The sequence below is a fragment of the Anabrus simplex genome, chromosome 2 (genome assembly GCF_040414725.1).
Source record: "Anabrus simplex isolate iqAnaSimp1 chromosome 2, ASM4041472v1, whole genome shotgun sequence".
NCBI lineage: Eukaryota > Metazoa > Arthropoda > Insecta > Orthoptera > Tettigoniidae > Anabrus > Anabrus simplex.
Genome location: NC_090266.1, coordinates 282,451,606 through 282,470,977, shown reverse-complemented (window position 1 = coordinate 282,470,977; position 19,372 = coordinate 282,451,606). Strand labels below are relative to the sequence as shown.

The 19,372-nt window shown below is 40.5% G+C and overlaps 1 protein-coding gene across 4 annotated transcripts in view; it reads left to right on the top strand.

Annotated features, from left to right (window-relative positions):
• CNT2 (Concentrative nucleoside transporter 2) overlaps positions 1 to 17,237 on the top strand; it is a 407,606-nt gene extending 390,369 nt beyond the window's left edge. For all 4 annotated transcript variants that reach the window (XM_067139021.2, XM_067139023.2, XM_067139024.2 and 1 more), the window contains one exon: positions 16,425 to 17,237. In XM_067139021.2, coding sequence (XP_066995122.2) covers positions 16,425 to 16,495 — 71 coding nt within the window. In that variant the 3' untranslated portion in view covers positions 16,496 to 17,237. The remainder of the gene's footprint in view (positions 1 to 16,424) is intronic.
• The last annotated feature ends 2,135 nt before the right edge of the window (positions 17,238 to 19,372 follow it).

The following is a 19,372-nucleotide window of genomic DNA, read 5'->3' as shown; positions in this document are numbered from 1 at the left end:
TCGCTTAAGAACTGTCAGTTCGACCAGCAATGCTCTCTTAGGTGAGTCAGAGAGGTGGTGTGATTTCATTTCATTTCCAACTCTTCACACCTACAGCATACATCAATCTGTGGTCGACCGAAATTGAAGTTGAAGTTCTCGTTGAATATGGCCAAGGAAAAACTAGATTTCACTTCAAATGTTGGGTGTGAAGTTTTGAACAAAGAGAGGAAGTCCTGTATAATTTAGTTCCAATGTATTTTCTCTTTATTTTCTCTTGCTACCCAGTTCCACTTGTCGAAATCCAAAAGTTCCTTGCAATTCCTTATGTCCTTCTGTGAAACGTCTTCCACTACGTATGATTTAGCAGTATGTAAAGATTGTTGGTTACAAGGATATGTCCAGATAGAGGAGGTGACTAATACTAAAGAAGTATTAAAATTTACCTATGATAACAACGATATTTGCAATAAGATACAAAAGTTGAAAACTAGAAAAGCGGCTGGAATTGATAAGAGTTCTGTTATTAACTATAGATCATGCATTGGGATTTCAACCATATCAGAAGTACTTATTTGGTTATTGTTTGCATTAGGCAGCTATATCAAATGAATGGAGAGTTGCTATAGCAGCTCCTATGTATAAAGGAAACGATGAAGTCATAAAGCTGAAAATTACAAGCCAATCAGTTTGACATGCATTGCATATAAGCTTCGAGAAAGAATTCTTTCTGATTATATTACACATGTTTGCGAAATTAATAACTGGTTCGATAGAAGGCAGTTCGGGTTTAGGAAAAGTTATTCCATTGAAGCTCAACTTGTAAGATTCCAGGATTCCGGCAACATATAGCAGATGTCTTGGATTCTGAAGGTCAAATGGACTGTATCGCGATTGATCTGTCTAAGGCATTTGATAGGGTGGATCACGGGACACTGCTGCAAAAAATCAGTGTAATAGGACTAGTCAAAAGAGAGACTGAATGGGTGGCTATATTTCTAGAAAATAGTTTTCACAGAATTAGAGTAGGCGAAGTTTTATCTGACCCTGTAATTATCAAGAGGAGAATTCCTCAAGGTAGTATTATTGGACCTTCATGTTTTCTTACATATATTAATGATAAGACTAAAGAAGTGGAATCAGAGAAAAGGCTTTTTCGGGTGATATTATTCACTATAGAGTAATAAAGAAGTTACAAAATTGTGAGCAACTGCAAAATGTCCTCCATAATGTTGTGAGATTTGTAGCAGGCAAGGGTAGATTGATATACGGGGTTAAAAGTAAGGTTGTGAGTTTCACAAATAGAAAAAATCCAGTTTTAATTACTGCGTTAATGGGTGAAAGTTCCTTTTGAGGATCATTGTAAGTGCCCAGGTGTTAATATTGGGGTAATCACACAAATGGGATTGTAAATAAAGGGTACAGCTCTCTGCACATTGTTATGAGGGTATTTAGGATATAAAGGAGAGGGCATATAAGTCTCTGTTAAGACCCTAACTAGAGCTTGCTTCCAATGTATGGGACCCTTACGAGGATTACTTGATTCAAGAACTGGAAAATATCCAAAGAAAAGCAGCTCGATTTGTCCTGGATGATTTTCGACAAAAGAGTAGCGTTGCAAAAATTTTGCGAAGTTCGGGCTGGGAAGACTTGGGAGAAAGGAGACGAGCTGCTCGACTAAGTGGTATGTTCCGAGCTGTCAGTGGAGGGATGGCGTGGAATGACATCAGTAGTCGAATAAGTTTGAGTGGTGTCTTTAAAAGTACGAAAGATCACAATATGAAGATAAAGCTGAAATTCAAGAGGACAAATTAAGGCAAATATTCGTTTATAGGAAGGGGAGTTAGGGATTGGAATAATTTACCAAGGGAGATGTTCAACAAATTTCCAGTTTCTTTGAATGCATTTAGGAAATATCTAGAAAAATAAAAGATAGGGTATCTGCCACCTGGGCGACTGCCCTAAGTGCAGATCAGTAGTGATTGGTTGATTGATTGTGATTGTAGACACAACGAAATTAAAGCATTCGTACGTCCATTTGTAGTACTGTAGAAATAACTCACTTCTGACTGTGGTATAATTAAAATATTTTGTATGTCGATATAGGACACATAAAAATAACTTCCATTTTAGGCTCTAGTTTTGTCACTGTTTTCAATTTCTCACCCTAAAGTTTTATTCTGCACATGTTTTCTCATTTCCTCTCCAATTTCTTCTTTCTTTGTTGCATCCTGACACAATAAATATGCTTTGCACATATCGCATTGGTTATTTTAAGGAGTGGAAAATCCGACATGAAATTCGTTGTTGAAGATGAATAAGCACTGCCTCAAGGTTGCTGAAGTGCTAGGAATTTCTTTCCTTCGGTCACTGTATATGTAATACATGTTAGTGATTGATAGGCCTTCCTCTAGGTATTGTCGGGTGCTATTTCCACTTGTGCACTGTGAATACCAAACATGGAACGAATGTATGTGTACCCTTACTTTAGCTCTTACATCCTCAGGTATGACCTTGCAACTGCGGTTCAAATGTTTGCCCCTTTTGTCAGGAGAAAATGTTACATTGTCAGAATTATATTTTTTGAATGCTGTTCATACTCACACATCAGGTATGCTAAGTGAGTCAAGGAACATTTTCTTGCACACTTTTATTCTCTCATGACCTTTTAATGTTAGGCTCCATGGCTAAATGGTTAGCGTGCTGGCCTTTGGTCCAGAGGGTCCCTGGTTCGATTCCCGGCTGGGTCGGGGATTTTAACATTAAATGGTTAATTCCCTTGGCTCGGGGCCTGGGTGTTTGTGCTGCCCCCAACATCCCTGCAACTCACACACCGCCCCTAACAGTAACATCCACCACAATAACACGCAGTTATCTACACATGGCAGATGCTGCCCACCCTCATCGGAGGGCCTGCCCTACAAGGTCTCCACCCGGCTAGAAATAGCCACACTAAATTATTATTATCACCTTTTAATAGTTCATAGAACTCTCTCCCAACTTGGTGGTTATCCGTAACTGGGAGAGAGCCATTTTATATATTTTATACAATTCGTTAATTCATCCACTCAGTTTTGAATGCTCTGACCCCAGTTGGTGGCTATCCGTGACTGGGTGAGAAGTGTATTTATTCATTCATTTATGCACGAACACGGCTCAATCATAAAATCAATCATTCAATTCATACATTCACTCATTCGTTCGTTCATGAAACTCTCCCAAGTTGATGGTTATCCGTGATTGGGAGAGAGGAAACTTTTATTTTTTATACAGTTCATTCATTCACGCAATCATGAATGCTTTCTCGCCAGTTGGTGGCTACCCGCAACTGGGCGAGAAGAGTGTTTATTAATTAATTCGTCCATTAATTCATGCACGAACACAATGCAATCATGAAAACATGCACTCACTAATTCATATACACTAGTGTCCAAAAGTTAAGCATAAGTTACGAGTAAGCAGGACAACTGGAACAGACCGCAAATCGCACGACATATGCACCTACCAACCTTACGTGTTCGGTCTGTATAGCAAAGGAGTATTCCCTGCTTTGACTAGCGGCGTAACCGCAAGGTAAACACAGCCAGTGCCTGCGCCCCATATTCTCTCAGACCTGTTTGCCCTGTGATAGTGTGCGGAGTGTAGCCTCGTGGTGAATGTGACAACATAGTGGAACAACGACACCATTTGAACCCCATTTTTCAGGGTAGAATACTCGGTCGCCTGGAAGCAGACCAGACACAGACCGAAGTCGCCGTATCATTGAATGTGCCACAAAGTGTCATTTCCTGGCTTTCAAGACGATTTTGAGACACAGGAGATGCTAGTCGTAGGCCAGTACCAAGTCGACCGATGGTAACCAACCCACAGCAGGACCGATATCTGGCCTTAACCGACCGACGAAATCGGACTGCACCTGCAAGACAATTGGTGGCGGAGCTTGCAGCCGTCTCAGGGGTTGCCTTCTCCCGGCAAACTGTGTACCGGAGGTTCAGAACAGCAGGGTTGTTTGCCCGACGTCCAGCAGCGTGCGACACGCTCACTCCAGCACAGAGACGGGTCCGTTTACTGTGGAGCCGTCAACATCGAAACTGGACCATGTATGAATGGAGGCATGTGCTCTTCACAGATGAATCCCGCTTCAGTTTGCAGAACGATTTCCGTCGCACATTAATCTGGAGAGAACCGGGTAGCCGATACAACCACAGGAACATCGTGGAACGGGACGAGTATGGTCGTGGTGGTGTCATGATGTGGAGCGGCATAATATTGAACGGCCGTACGGACCTGCATATCTTCATAGCTGGTCCTAAGAACACTGTTAACGCTCGGAGATAGAGGAATGAGGTACTGAAAGCACATGTCCGACTCTTCAGAGGTGCGGTTGGTCAAGACTTCCTCTTGCTGGACGATAATGCCCGATCGCAACGCGCTGCTCTGGTGGATGAATTTCTGGCTGGGGAAGACATTAATTTCTTGGAGTGGGTAGCGAGGTCTGCGAATCTGAATCCTATAGAACATGCCTGGAATGCATTGGAGAGGCGAATTACATCCCGTCAGCCTCCACCAAGGACCCTCCAAGTCTTTCGCATTGCCCTTTCGAAAGAATGGGATCGACTGCCACAAACGCTCTTGGATCATACGATAGAGCATGCCACGTCGCTTCGAAGCATTTGTGGCCGTTATGGGTAATCATGCACCTTATTAACAGCATATTTTGTTGTGGAAGACATTGCCAAGTTTGGTTAGTTGTTGTCAAAGGTGTACATTAGCTATCAGAACCTTTCTGACACTGTTTTTTGGACTCATTGTGTGACATATGGTGTGTGATTCAGCTTCCGCTTGTTCAGCAATCCGTCTGACATTCTTATCAGGCGGTATTGCCTCGTTTAGTGATTTTGCTTAACTTTTGGACACTAGTGTAGTTATTCATTCATTCAATTAATTCAAAATAACCCTACAAAGACTGATGATGCAAAATTAAGCACTAATACAACTTAGGGAGGGTAAGGTTCATTTTTGTTCTAGATTATATAACCCTATTAATGTCTAGGACAATATAAAAGTAAACTAAAAGAACTACAATTCAGAAACTCGATTGAAATAGTTAATAACTTTAATTGTCATGTTTAATATAGTAATATTTAAATAGCAATAAGGAAAACAATTCATGTATCAAAACACATTTTGGATTACAATAAATGATTACTCCCTCCCCAGATTCAGGTGACCCGAAACGGGAGATGGGGGTATTCTATTCTATTCTATTCTATTCTATTCTATTCTATTCTATTCTATTCTATTCTATTCTATTCTATTCTATTCCAATAGTTCATAGACCATCGAAGAGCTCCTCCTTGGTTCCTTTCCTTTTATAGTGATATACTTGTTTTGGTTCCTTTTGTCCAGTAATCGGGAGATAGTGGGTTCGAGCCCCACCGTCGGCAGCCCTGAAGATGGTTTTCCGTGGTTTCCCATTTTCACACCAGGCAAATGCCGGGGCTGTACCTTAATTAAGGCCACGGCTGCTTCCTTCCACTTCCTAGGCCTTTCCTCTCCCCATCGTCGCCATAAGACCTATCTGTGTCTGTGCGACGTAAAGCAAAATAGCAAAACAAAAATATTCTTTCTCGTTTTCCTGGAATTTTCCTCTTCTTAATACGCTGATTTGTCACTATATTCCTCTGAGTCGGGTTCCCTGGCTGTGTAATTAAAAAGCTTTTATTTATAATCTTCATTCTGGCAGGAATTTGCAGTGCAACTTTCAGGTTTTGTTGTGTTTGAGAATAAGTTTTCTTGTTCGACAGTTACCACGGTTTCACCCGTACTATTCTTAGAATAACCTGACTTCTTATGAACTGGACCATTACTCTTCTTGATGTCTGCTATAACCTTTTTACTTTCTTGTCCTTGTTTATTATTTATTCCTACCCCGTGGCTTTTCATGCTCTTCTCTACTGTCTTGTCTATGCTGTCATTTTTTACCATCTCCTTTACTATCTTCTTTCCAACCTATTGCTACAAAGACGCCTCATTCAAGATTTTCTCATAAACCCGAGATATTCCTTGTATTTTCAATTATACTCTGTTGCGCTGAAGTTAGAAGAGATGAGAAGTTACTCTGAGGTTCTGAGTCCCTGGTGCTTGAATTACGTTCTTCTGCAATTTCATCTGAAACGTATATAATTAATAACAAAATAATACATTTAATAATAATAATAATGATAATAATAATAATAATAATAATAATAATAATAATAATAATAATAATAATAATATTTGAATGTATTGTCCTATCGAAAAGTATTCTTATCTACATATTTATTTTGAAATCTGGACACTTCGCTTATTTTATATTATGTAAATGTAAGCAATATCACTGTAAATGCGTGTCTAAACTTATACATTTCTTTTCTAATCAGAGGTTTTAGATGTTCCTGGTGAAAAGTACCTTTCTGTCATATAAACACGACTGGTCTTGCTGAACAAAATGAATATACACTTCCCTTGTAAGTAGTGGCTTTTAACGGTTTACTGGCATCCTCTTCTTCACGCGCCTGGACCGGGCCTGATTCTCACGGTGACGTCACACCTTAGCTAAGTTAAGTTGAGCTAACCTAACCTGACCTAACGCTTGCTTTCAGAGTGTAGGCTTAACCTCACGCTAACCCATCCGGCTGCAGTTCCATACAAAAAGTTGCCCTTTCCTTCATTAGGCACAAATCTGGGTGACCTTGGAGCTTTAGAGCTGAGCTAGAGTGTAGGCTTAACCTCACGGTAGGGTAAGAGTGAAGGCTTGACCTCACGATAAGTAAGAGTGTACCCTTAACCTCACACCGCTTTAACGTAACCGGCTGCCCTTCCTTACACCACCTCGATCAAACCTGGGTGACCTTAGGCCTTTAGAGTTGAGCTAGAGTGTAGGCCTACCTCACGCTAGGTAAGAATGTAGGCTTAATCTCGCGCTAACCTCGCCGGGTGCCCTTCCCTATATCGGGTTGTGCAACTAGGCAAGATGACTGTTGTACATGGCCTATATGGAAGGTTTTAAGCTCTGTAAGAATGCAGGATTAACCTCACGCTGACCATGTGTTAACCTAACCAGCTGCCCTTCCTTATACCAGCTTGCTGTTGGAGCTTTGAAACATCGGGGTAATCAGCCTAGTATACATAGAATTTGTTTGATAACATGCGTTACTGTACCAGTGTGTTAAACGGACGCGTGCCAGGGAGAGGATGATAACACCCCTTAATCTAAAAACCCAATATTTTTCAAAGCGATCATCCTTGAAAATGATTTTTAATTTAAAATACATCAAAATTATCCTTTAAGAGGTGATACAGAACATTTCAGCCCCGACTGTTACTTTCTCAATGCTTTGAGGTAAACGCTACTTCTAACGTATGACATCATCATTCATAAAATGGTTTTAATGCTACTGAGTATAGTTTGAAGACAATAATGTAATTAATATGTATCTCGAAGAAATATGTTTTTAAAGTATTATTTAAGATATAAAGTACTGAACAACAGATACACGGGTTCTTTGTGCTCTATGGTTATCATTCAATGTAATCAGTTTTTCTCTTTTCATACTGTGTTGAGCAATAGAAAATGAGATGTTTTTGAAAAGGACATGAGGTAAACCAAGGCTGTCAAACCTGAGATGACTACTCGTACTTCATAGAAATCTCGATCAGTTCCGCTGTGCTTACCTAATTCTCTAATTTAACATACCGCAACCAAACAGGCTTTTCGATAAATCGATAATAACACTGTCATGATTACCATCGCCTTCACTTGGTCCTGATGTTTCCAACCCCGATAATTTATTATTAAGTATAATAAAGGCGAGGGCCAACCAACATCACAGCAATAACAACGACAATCCGTAAAACATTGCGAAGGACACCTTTCACCGTATTACACTAGAAGCGTCAAGGACATAGAAATGTATTGGCTTGTGTGTGTGTGTGCGTGCGTGTGTGTGTGTGTGTGTGTGTGTGTGTGTGTGTGTGTGTGTGTGTGTGTGTGTGTGTGTGTGTGTGTGTGTGTGTGTGTGTGTGTAGCATGATACTGTGTGCGCATAAGATTCGGAACTTGTTAGTACAAAAGGAGTTAATGAACATAGGAGTACAGGGACTTTACTCACACTTTGCAAGTCAGTATATTCAATTATGTGTTTTGTAGCAATTTCCTAGGGAATAATGAATATATTTCTCATAAACGAACGCAATAAAAGAGGTGGCTTCATAAATATAGCCCTACTGGTTTACAGACAATAGTTTTTATATTTAGCCTAAAATACAGGTAATTAGAAGGATCTAGAAAATTACAAAAACGCATAAGTGAATGGCCTACAGCAGTTATGAGTAAATATCAGTACAATATAAATATTAAAAAGAAAAATGTATGATTTGCGGCACATTGAGTGCGTTAATAGAAGGAGGAATGTACAGTAGAGTAATACTCAGATCCTCATTGATCCCTTCAATACTGTGAGGATAACAGTGTGGACACACATACATACATAATGGTTTTATTACAGATAATAAACTTCTAGTGATAAATTTCTAAGCATGATGAGGAAGCATTTTTATTTTGTGGTGACAGCATGTAATATGCCCACTTAATAATTGTATATTTATTAAGACATAATAATGAATGTAAGCCGGCTCCGTGGTGTAGTGGTAGCGTACCTGCCTCCGGAGGCCGCGGTTTCGATTCCCGGCCAGGTCAGTGATTTTTACCTGGACCTGAGGGCTGGCTCGAGGTCCACTCTGCCTACGTGATTAGAATTGAGGAGGTGTCTGACGGTGAGATAGCGGCCCCGGTCTAGGAAGCCAATAATAACGGCCGAGAGGATCGTCGTGCTGACCACACGACACCTCGTAATCTGCAGCCCTTCGGGCTGAGCAGCGGTCGCTTGGTAGGCCAAGGCTCTTCAAGGGCTGCAGTGCCATGGGGTTTGGCTTGGTTTGGTTTAATAATAAATGTTTTTAAACAAGCCAATCTACCGGAAAGAAGACTAAAACTTAATAACAATGAAATCAAGGGAACTATTTCAATCTACTCTTTACAATGGATTATGCACATATACACGTAACAAAGAGAGAAAGGTTTGCACTTATTCTTTGGTCATTAAGTTAGAGATCTGACGTTACCACATACGCTCTCCTCGGTGACAACAGAGAGATATCGAGATGGAAAGCGTACAACTCTTCCGGAGCGGGTACGAGTCTCTTTGGCTGCAGCAGGTGGTGCTGATGGATCACTTTCTTGCTCCTGTTGGTTAGGTTGTTGGTTGGAACGGGGATTATATTGCTCGTGCAGAAGAATAGTAGGCTTGATTCTGTCAGTAGATACAGTCTGTTCACCTTTACTTGTGTTAATCACGAAGTGTTTCTCAGTACGAAGATCACATGGAATGGTCCATCATAGATTGGCTGTAGGGGATTGTGAACAAGGTCATGGCGGATAAACACAGGATTAGAATGTAATGAATCGACAGGATAACAATGAAAGTACTAACTTTTTTTGAGAATTCTAAAGTGAACGTTTGTTGTGTTTAATTTCATGTGCAGAGTGTTTCACTATCTACACAATCGCCAAATTTATGGAGGACAACAAAAGCAAAACATCAACAAGTATGCTTATAGGCTCCGATATGAACCGAGTGGCAGTGAACATTCTACCGATATGGCGGAAGACTGTAAAGATTCGCTTAGTGAAAATTCAGCCGCAATTCGCTACCAAAGGTATTACAGCAGAGCTAACGAAATTTCATTTCGAGGTCTTTGTATAAAGTCGTGGCAATATTGATAGAACGCAATATTCAACGAACTAACGAGTACGATTCCATTACATTACTTGAATGCATTCACACGCAAAGCCCATCAACTTTCGTCATATATCGGGAAGCCGTTGGGGACCGTTGGCAAGTCGCTCTCTGTTGATGATAGAGACGGGGCGCCCTACTGAGTGAAGTACAGATACCACTTGAGGACATCGGCGGCCTCGGAGAGGTTCCATCAACTTCGAAAAACAGGTCCAAGTCACAAGGACTCATGTCTAATGAATACGAAGGAATTCCAAGACCCCTTAAAGCCGCCGTACCAATATGAGCTCGACACTGTTGCAACATGATAACGTGCGTTATGATGCTGCACGATAGAGCAACCGTCTCGCAGTAAGCGTGGAAGTTTGGGCCGCATAGCCGGACGCAGATGTCACTCCAGAAATCGGCAATGGTAGTCACTGTTGATGGTTTACCACTCAGGCACAGCACGCGTAAGAATAACACCCTGGTATTCGTATGTCACAGTCAGCATAAGCTTCAACGGACTTGGTTCCGTGGAAATTTCTGCGGACGTGGCGAACTTGGGTGACGCCATTCATTCGATCGACGCTGCTCTTATGAGACTCCCTAAGGATGCTTGCGCAAGATGACGGCTGCACACAGCTCCTTATGGGACGCCTTAAGGGCGCTTGCGCAAGATTGGCTGCTATACATAGGCTCTTATGAGATGCCCTAGGGATGCTTGCGCAAGATGGTAGCCACAAGATGGCGGCTATACATAGGCTCTTATGAGACGTATTCATCAGACATGAGTCCTTGTGACTTGGACCTGTTTTTCGAAGTTGATGGAACCCCTCCGAGGCCGCCGATGTCCTCAAGTGGTATCTGACCTTCACTCAGTAGGGCGCCCCGTCTCCGTCATCAACAGAGAGCGACTTGCCAACGGTCCCCAACGGCTTCCCGATATATGACGAAAGTTGATGGGCTTTGCGTGTGACTGCATTGAAGTAATGTAATGGAATGGGAGACGCATCCTCCGCACCCTGGCTAAGAGCGCGACTCTAACCTCACATCCGCCATCTTGGAGGGGCTTAACCTAACTTTGTATGCGTAAGAGAGCTAGCCTAACATCATGAAAGGGCCTAACCTCAGTTTTAGAGCCAGATGCCCTTCCTGACGCATAAGAGCGAGAACCTAACCTCTCATCCGCCATCTTGGATGGGCTTAACCTTTTTATGCGTAAGAGTTAGCCTAACCTCACGGAAGGGACTAACCAGAGTTTTACGACATCCTGTCTTTTGACGCACAAGACAGCAAACCTAACCTAATGGAAGGGCCTAACCTCATTTTTACGGCCGGATGCCCTTCCCGACACCAATTGCACAAGATGGCGGCTGTACATGGCTCCTTATGAGACGCCTTAAAAGTGCTTGCGCAAGATGGCGGTCGCAAGATGGCTGCTATACATAGGCTCTTATGAGACTTCCTAGGGATGCTTGCGCAAGATGGCGGTTACAAGATGGCGGCTATACTTGGCTCCTTATGAGACACCTTAAGGGTGCTTGCGCAAGATGGCGGCTGCTCTTATGAGACGGCGTAAGGGTGCTTGCACGAGATGGCTGCTGCTCTTCTGACACGTCCTAGGGATGCTTGCGCAAGATGGCGGCTGCAAGATGGCGGCTATACACAGCTCCTTATGGGACGCCTTAAGGGTGCTTGCGCAAGATTGGCTGCTATACATAGACTCTTATGAGATGCCCTAGGGATGCTTGCGCAAGATGGTAGCCACAAGATGGCTGCTGTACTGTACATAGGTTCTTATGATACCCCCTAGGGATGCTTGCGCAAGATCGCGGCTATGCAAGATGGCGGCTATCTAATTCTACAAGATGGCGCCTATGCATAGCTTCTTATGAGACGGCTTGAGAGTGCTTGCACAAGATGGCTGCTGCTCTTATGAGACTCCCTAGAGATGCTTGCGCAAGATGGTGGCTACGAGATGGCGGCTATACATAGCTTCCTATGAGACGGCTTAAGGGCGCTTGCACACGATGGGTGCTGTTCTTATGAGACTCCCTAGGGATGCTTGCGCAAGATGGCGGCTGCAAGATGCCGGCTATACACAGCTCCTTATGTGAGGGGTGCTTGCGCAAGTTGGTAGCCACAAGATGGCGGATATACATAGGCTCTTATGAGACAACTAGGGATGCTTGCAGAAGATGGCGGCTATACATAGCTTCTCATGAGACGGCTTAAGGGCACTTGCACAAGATGGCTCCTATACATAGGCTATTATGAGACACCCTAGGGATGCTCGCGCAAGATGGTAGCGACAAGATGGCAGCTATACACAGCTCCTTACGAAAAGGCCTAGAGGTGCTCGCAGAAGATGGCTGCTATACATAGGCTCTTATGAGACGTCCTAGGGATGCTTGCGCAAGATGGCGGCTATACGTAGGCTCTTATGAAGAAAACTAGCTTAGAGGCCACTCCGCAAGATGGCAGCTGCTGTTATGCATGCGGTGGAGGGGCAATTCGAAATTCCACGTGCTCTTAAAAGCTACGTGCTTTTTGACAGCGGCCATCTTTAATCAACTAAGCATCGTGCTGCCATATTTACCTACTACCTTTGAAATGTGGTGGCGGGCGATTTGAAAAATTCCACGTGTTTTGGACATCTGTCAGCGGCCATCTTTAATCAACAGAGCATCGTGCTGCTATCTTTAGCTACTACCTTTGAAATGTGGTGGGGGTAATTTGAAAAATCTACGTAGTTTTGACAGCTGTCAGCCGCCATCTTTAAACAACAACGCGTCGTGCAGCTAAACCTCATCCTTATACATGTGGTGGAGGGTGATTTAAAAATTCCGCGTGCTTTTTTAAGAGCTGTCATCCGCCATCTTTAATCTACAGAGCATCGTGCTGCTATCTTTACAGCACTAAACCTCACACCTTTGAAATGTGGTGGTGGGTAATTTTAAAAATTCCGTTAGCTATTATCTTTAAACAGTAAAACTTAAGTGCATTCACGAACCTAACCTCTCATCTACCATCTTGAAGGAGACTAGCTTTAGTTTACGACAAGATGCCCTTCCCGACGCTAATTACAAAAGATAGCACTTAGAGGTTGCTACACAAGATGGTGGCTGCTGTTATGACCTTCTCCTCCGTTAAAGTACAAGTTTAAACATGCATCGCGAAGGCTAGAGTGAGCACGTGCTGCAGTGATGACGTCATTGTGCATGTTTAGACTTGATCGTTTTCTCAAGAGTAAGGAGGCAAAGAAATGCAATAAGTATGTATCATGAAAGCAAGAGTGTGCATGTGCTGCAGCGATGACGTCATCATAGTTGTGCATGTTTAGATTTGCAGATTACAATATAAGTGAATGAAACATAACAAAACTAGAATCGAACACTGTACTCGATGTCGTTAACTTCAACATGCGTTCAGAACATTGTTTGATGTGTTCAAATCACTAAATAAGTAATAACAAGACTAGAATCGAACACTGTACTCGACACAACATGTATTTAGAACATGTCAGGGATACCTTTGTTCTAAGAAGATCAGATTACCGAACATTCCTTGTAGGGCTAAAGGGCTAATAGGCTAATAGGCTAAAGGGATAATGGGCAAAAGGGCTAAAGGGCTAATGGGCTAAAGGGATAAAGGCCTAATGGGCTAGGGTGCCTCTCCTCTCTTTATCCGGGCTTGAGACGGGCTCTACATCTAGAGGCGGAGTTAATACCCTAATGAAGGGAGAATGTTGGAAAATAATCTATACGAACATAGCTACTCGATCGACTATATACTACAGAAGGATGACTTAGGTGAGGGTAAGCGCAGGGATTCTAGGAAAGGTGTTTAAGCTGTTGTACTGTCGAGAGAGAGCTATTACTTAATAATACCTACACGGCGTAATTCTTGCTCTATTTCAAAAATATCTGCTTTGTAAACGTTTTACGAGTACGTTGGGGTCTTTACAGTATCTTATGTCTACATAGGGTAACGGAGGCTTGTTGTGAACTTTGAGCCTATATGCAGACAGTTGATGTATAGGGACTTGTTTTGATGTAATACGTGCTTCAGCAGTAGCGTTTCTAGGTACAAACTTAACATGTTTCGATAGCAATGAAGCGTTGATATTTTCTTCTTCTTCATCTTGCATCTTTTCTTGAGATGTTTACACTGCGACAGAACGTGTAGTAGGCTTAGAAAATGAAGTAAAATGATCAAGCTCTAATGGCAACGAAGCATTGAGATCTTCTTTTTCTTCTTCTTCTACTTTCCCTTTACTACTGCTTTGATCAACATCATTATCTTACTATCATAATCATGATCTTGCCTCTCTTTATCTTGAAGTTTGTGCTTAGTAACAGAACTTGTAGCAGGCCTAGACAACAAGGGAGAATTAAAAATCTCTCGCAGAGGTGTACTTTTTAAAAATAAATCAGTGATCGCTTGACTACGGTTGAGCTCTTTGTATTTTCTTCTCGATGAAGCTACATTACACGCGGCTTGTATGCGTTCTTGAACTCTCTTCTACAATGTTTGCATTGAAAAATTGTCCTACATGATATATCATGACGTCTCTTGTGGTAGCTTCGGGAAAATGCTTTTGCACACTCTTTGAAAATATACCTAGAAATAGGTTTTTCCATGACGAACTTTTATCTTCTGGTAACAGATTCTTCTTAAAATCTGCTAGACACTTGTTACTCGCTACTTCGATGATGCGAACAGCTTAGCGATTAATAGTAAACTAACAAAAAAGCGTATAACCAAGGTAGCAACAGTGAGGTTAGGCTTGCTGTCTTGTGCGTGAAAAGTTAGGTTAAGCCCCTCCAAGATAGCGGATGTGAGGTTAGACTCACTCTCTTGGGCGTCAGGAAGACTATCAGGTCGTAAAACTGTGGTTAGGCCCTTCCGTGAAGTTAGGCTAACTATCTTACGCATAAAAGGTTAAGCTCCTCCAAGATAGCGGATGTGAGGTTAGGTTCGCGCTCTTAGCCAGCGTGAGGAGGCCTCTCCCGAGAGCGTGTGGAGGAGGAGGTGGCGCAGGCCTCTGCGGTGGGCCGGTGGCGGTGGTGGCGGTGGTGGCGGCCGAACCACCCACTTATACTACTGACGACAATACGCTGCAGAAATGCGTCTCCTTCTTTGTGGTATCCATCCAGGTGGATGACAGCCTGTGCATACCTGTGCCATTTTTTAAGTCGGTGAGTTGATGTGGAACACAACGGGGCACAATTTCCTTCATGTTAAGACATTTCATCGGTATGTGCCACACCGTTAGGTGATTGTGACCAGCTTCTACTGATAATTCCCCGACTGAACATCGATGGTCTACGGAAACGAGACCACTTACGATATCAATCTGATCTTAAGGAATGGACGGGCGGCCTGTGAGGTGCAAATCCACAGTCTCATTCCAAACCTCACGAAACGCCTTGACCCGTGGTTCGACCCTCCTATACGGTAATGCATTCTCGCCACAAGGCTTCACGAAATCCTTGATGACATCCTGATGCATTTTGCCACGAACACTGACCATATTTTGATTTAGAGCGGTGAAATCGACACTCCTCTCCTCCATGTTACACAGAAATAACACGTACAATTGGGTGCCAAACAAATGCACACTATACACCGATAGCAGCGCAACCTGACAGCTCCCATATCCTTTTTGCACATCCCCAATCCCTTGCGAGGTTCTAGACTACGTTGCCATTACTTTATTTAAGACCTCGTATGTTATCGGCTCTCTTGAACCAGATTATGCCGAACATTGAAGTGATTTCCTAAACCGACCTCTTTCTAGCACACCATTCTCAAATCTAAATTCCAGCCTGATTGCCCAGTTCGAAGAAACTGACGGACGGATAGTAGTTACAATTTTAACCGAACTTGAACTGGGGGAAAAGAAACGAAGTCAGCTCTTGAAAGAAATGCATGCCCTTGCAGGATAATAGGTTAACGACGATTTTCTACGCACTATTTTCATGCATAGCCTACCAATTAACTTACGGTCAATATTAGCATCTCCCACAGATCAATTCGGGGTCGCCACTTCGGTTATAGCGAATAATAAGTCCACTAAATCAATGTTCATTTATATTTATTAAGACATAATAATGAATGTCTCTAAACAAGTCAATCTGCTGGAAAGAAGACTAAAACTTAACAGCAATAAAATCAAGGAAACTAGTGCAATCTAATGTTTACCACGGATTATACACATGTACACATTTGCTTGTCATTAAATCAAAGTTATGACATCATCAAAATTTTAGACCAGCATCACCTATGATTTTCAATGTTGTGAAAAAAATTTATACTGGAAGAATGAAAATTACTATATATGGTAAAATTAATATTAATACTCCTTCATAACATATGCATTGTAATTTTCACTGACTAATACTGTAACTTGAAATATAAAACTCTTTTGTTAATTCTATAATGGATTAATACTTGTCAGTAATGTCTCAGAAAGTTTTTAAATGATTACTGTGAATTAGTAACGTAAATCTGTATATTACTAATTATTCTATGCCAGAGAACATGTGGTTTCTAAATGATATTTATTATATTTCCACTGTAAAAGAAAACTGAAATTCAAATAATTTCTCTTTCCAATAGGTCTGTTAACAACAGAGGAGAATTCCACTGACAACCTTTCTCTTAACGCAACGTCAACCATGAAACACTGAACCACTGGCAGACCAATGACTCATGTGAGAATCATAAGGAATCTTTCACTTTATCAGTTTATTCACTTGTGTATAATTTATTCTTTCATTGTAACAATGGAGGGAGAAATCTCAGGTTTTCAAAGCATTCATTAACTTAACATCAAATCCTGTTGGAAAAATACAGATTTATAAACGTTAATAGGATACATTTCAACTCTGAATAGGAAACTTGGAATTGAGATGATCTTAACTACCATTTAAGCTAAATTACAACCTGTAGAGAAAAAAGGCATTATAAAGTTAATATTTACTCAATGATAAAGTATGCCTTAATTTCAACTTCAGAATAGCCCGTTATAAAGTCGTCTTGTACCTGTTATAATGTATTTCAAAAGTGACAAATGGCAGTTTGTGGGTCTTTGAACTTCTTGAATGTATGTAGAAATAGATTTCTTCCTAAATTAGAGAAGTTAAAATACAATGGAGCACATGCTGCTTTTTGGGTAACAAGAAATATTTTCTCACATTTTTTAATAACTCAAGGAGTATAAACAGAGAAGTAATTCGAGATTCAATCAACTTTTGAATACAGTTAATTATTCAAATTCATCTTTTAAATTTGGAAAAGTATACTTTTCAGTCTTCAATTGAAGCAAACGGATTTATTCTACATGTACTGTATGTTAAATGTAATATACATTGAAGTGTACTATTACTGTATATATGTCTGTGTACTTTTCATAAAATATAATAAAGGATTTTAATATATTTTATGTAAGTGTTTGTAGATTCATATGTCCTGTAGTCTCGCCCAACAAGATTCTGATCCCTGAGAGAGGTAAGAAGAAAATCTATAGGATGAAAAAGCGTTTAGATAACTTGCGAAAGGAAACTGATATCTTTAAGGCTTATGGTAATGAGATAGATCAGGGGTGTCAAATATATGGTCCAAGATATCGTTCAAAATGGCCCGCAGCAAAATATGAAGTTTCCATAAAGTTCATTCCTTACGGATGTTTTGCTTAATGGATTATAGGAAAACCATGTACATTTGTAAGCATATACAATTACAGTCTTACCTAGACAGTTAGCAGAAGCAGACGTGCTGATTCGGGTGTGCCGGTACAGCTAGAGTGGAGCGCGAGCGGTGCGGGAGTGAAGAGGAAGATAATTGGTGTCGATCAATATCGGGCAGTTATCGGAAGTTGGCAGGACCAAGGTAGGAATCAAAGAGAGAGAAATAGCGTCAATCAAGGAGAAAATGGGAGACATAGAGGAAGAGGTGGTGAAGCTGATGGCAGAAATAGAAAGCAGCTGCCAAGACGCAGGAAGAAATGCTTGTCTATATTGCCCCCGTTTTGCCGGGCAGCTCAGCCGGCAAGCAAAAGTCCCAACAGGCAACGCTAAATTATTGAGGACAGGGACAACCTAAGGACTGACGACAAATGAAAACACTAAAAAATATGGGTTTTAACATTTATTAAAAAAGAAATTATTAGCACTTTCCAAATTCCATTAATATTTTCAAAATCTTGAATTAAAAAATATTTAGCTCTTCCCTGCTGGAATTCACCCACAGTTCTTCATTAAATTGCATTCTGCAAAGATACGAAACTGAGTATTAATAAATCGTATTAGGAAATTAATTAAATTATTATCTGAGAAAATCCTATCTCAAAATATAAAAAATCTGATTTTTCAAATTATTATTTAAATTAACATTACTCTGCGATTTATGTTGCAATGAGTCAAACTTTTACCTCACACGAAAAATCAAATAAATCATTTCTATTAATTAAATATTATCCTAATTAATTACTTATGCTTCAAATTATTTAATTAAATTATTTTGAAATCCAATATTCAACTCATTAGATTTTTACTCTTGTGTCAATTGACCTAGTGTTGTGCACAACTCACAATAAAGACTTAAAATTCTCGCATTGTAAAGTTAAACATTTTACATTTTGTGAGCTTAGTTCATTGACGCGATCCTTGCTTAAGTATTTTCCCTAGAAGCAAAGATCCTAATCTATCTCATTCCGTCATAAAATTGCTTAAAGATTTATAATTGAGCCAAATGTGCTCGCCACAAAACAACAACAAAAATCGAAAACTTTACGCGCACAGCGTACACATATCATAACGAAATATCACCATGAAAATCACATTTACAAAAAAATCAGTCATTCATCCATCTCACATTCAAGCTTTGGTCCACGGTAACATTATCAAATAGATTTATCGAACCCTATCTCTTGATTTTTAATTTTAAATTTTATTTGAAATATGAGAGTTTCTCCCGATACAATATCAGACAAGGGCTACCATTACGATCGTCTGGCGTGTGAATGTAACAAGATTATCACTTTCCAATGAAATAGATTCCACAACGATGTTCCAGGATAATTTTACAGTAGAAATCATCACTAAAAATTCCATAGAATTGCCTACAGTCACAGATAAATAAGCATTCGCGCATACGGTCTATGAGTCACGACTACGTTATTTTTAATCTCCTATTATCTCAAATTATCGATCAATATGTGCTGCATAAGAAGAAATTATATTCAAAGACACACTCTCTTCCTTAACCGACTCATGTAATGGACACACAAATAAAATCCTATCTTAAGATCCATTTACAAGTCTCAAAAATACCAATAACAGTAAATGCAAAATTTGTGGACATTCAAGCCACGACCAATATTCCAGGCCAACATCTACTTCAATATAGCACACATTAATCATTTATAAGCACAGTAATAATTACACTCATGACCTTTAAACATTCTATTAGACCGTAATAATGTCAATTATTATTATTATTATTATTATTATTATTATTATTATTATTATTATTATTATTATTATTATTATTATTATTATTATTAT